We start from the raw sequence: 1,161 nt of genomic DNA, 5'->3' as shown, positions 1-1,161 counted from the left end.
TTATAATATGAATTAATTTGTTTTATTAAAAATAATTAGTACAACATACTCATTAAATGTTTATAATTCATATTAAAATAATTCAAAGTAATAGATCCAAAGGACTCACCAGCAATGATTGCTGCATCATGTTACAAATTTCAACTTCACTTTTGGAAACCTCCTTCTTCGACGAAGGACTGTTTGGATTATGCACCTTACTTCTGATCTGGATTTGACTTATATACGTTGTCTGGACAAGAAGAAGTCGTGTACACGATGACTTCGAATCAGGAACCGGAGAACTTTGTTCGTTGAAGGACAACCAAACGAGATCCGTTCACCGAATTCTTCTTTCTCGGTATTCCTCTCTCCCTCTCTCTATCTCTTTCTATCCGGAATCGAAGATCCTGTCTCTCTCTTTTTCTCTTTTATTCTCTCATGAGACTCCTGGCACTGTAGATTGTATTTTCCTTCCTTCATTTAACCGGCAGGGCAACAAACAAACAGAAAAATAAAACGAATAAGAATAAGAATGATATTAAAGTTATATGAAGACAAAAAATATTCTTACTAATAGTTATTATAATACATACATACATATATATATATACATACATACAATTTGATAGTAAACGTAAAGCGTTATCATATTAACTTGTTCGTAAATTCATTTTCTTAAAATAACACACCCAACTCTAATGGCGATTAAGATGACGATAAAGGAACCTAATGAAGGTACTACCATACTATAATTACGCTTTATCGATCGATAATAGTTAAACGGAGCCAAATGAGTTATCCTATTATATAATTTATCTTATCCTATCGAAACTTTGTATTACAAGAGAGAGAGAGTGAAAATATAGATATTATTTCTCTAACATCAAGAATATACACATTTATGTTTAATTAATATTAATTTAATATCGAGCTTTTATATGTAAAATGTATATTCTCTTTATTTTTATTTTTTATTCCTTTTTTTTTTTTACAATGTATTAATAATTTCGTTTTAAAATGCGTTTTTGCTATCATATAAAACACAAAGATAAGAAAGAAACAAAAAAGACATAATCTATCTCTTTCTTGAGTTCATTTACTCCAATCAACATTCCCGAGGTCGTTCGGTACAATTTTTGCTAACGTAAAATATATATATATAAATAATGTATTATATTA

General features: G+C 28.9%; 1 protein-coding gene across 2 annotated transcripts in view; it reads right to left on the bottom strand.

Annotated features, from left to right (window-relative positions):
• The window catches only part of LOC106791720, a 6,030-nt gene extending 5,372 nt beyond the window's left edge, over positions 1 to 658 (bottom strand). The window contains exons 1-2 of one of the 2 annotated variants that reach the window (XM_014757586.1): positions 602 to 658; positions 110 to 452 (exon numbers count right to left, since the gene is read on the bottom strand). In XM_014757586.1, coding sequence (XP_014613072.1) covers positions 110 to 130 — 21 coding nt within the window. In that variant the 5' untranslated portion in view covers positions 131 to 452; positions 602 to 658. Of the gene's footprint in view, positions 1 to 109; positions 463 to 601 lie in introns of those variants that run through there. The other variant, XM_014757585.1, reaches the window with a different exon arrangement.
• Positions 659 to 1,161: the final 503 nt, after the last annotated feature.

This window comes from Polistes canadensis, unplaced genomic scaffold (assembly GCF_001313835.1).
Source record: "Polistes canadensis isolate GaletaPanama2010 unplaced genomic scaffold, ASM131383v1 scaffold_336, whole genome shotgun sequence".
Classification (NCBI taxonomy): Eukaryota; Metazoa; Arthropoda; class Insecta; order Hymenoptera; family Vespidae; genus Polistes; species Polistes canadensis.
Note: the sequence above shows the minus strand (reverse complement) of the source record. Positions and strands in the feature narration are given on the sequence as shown.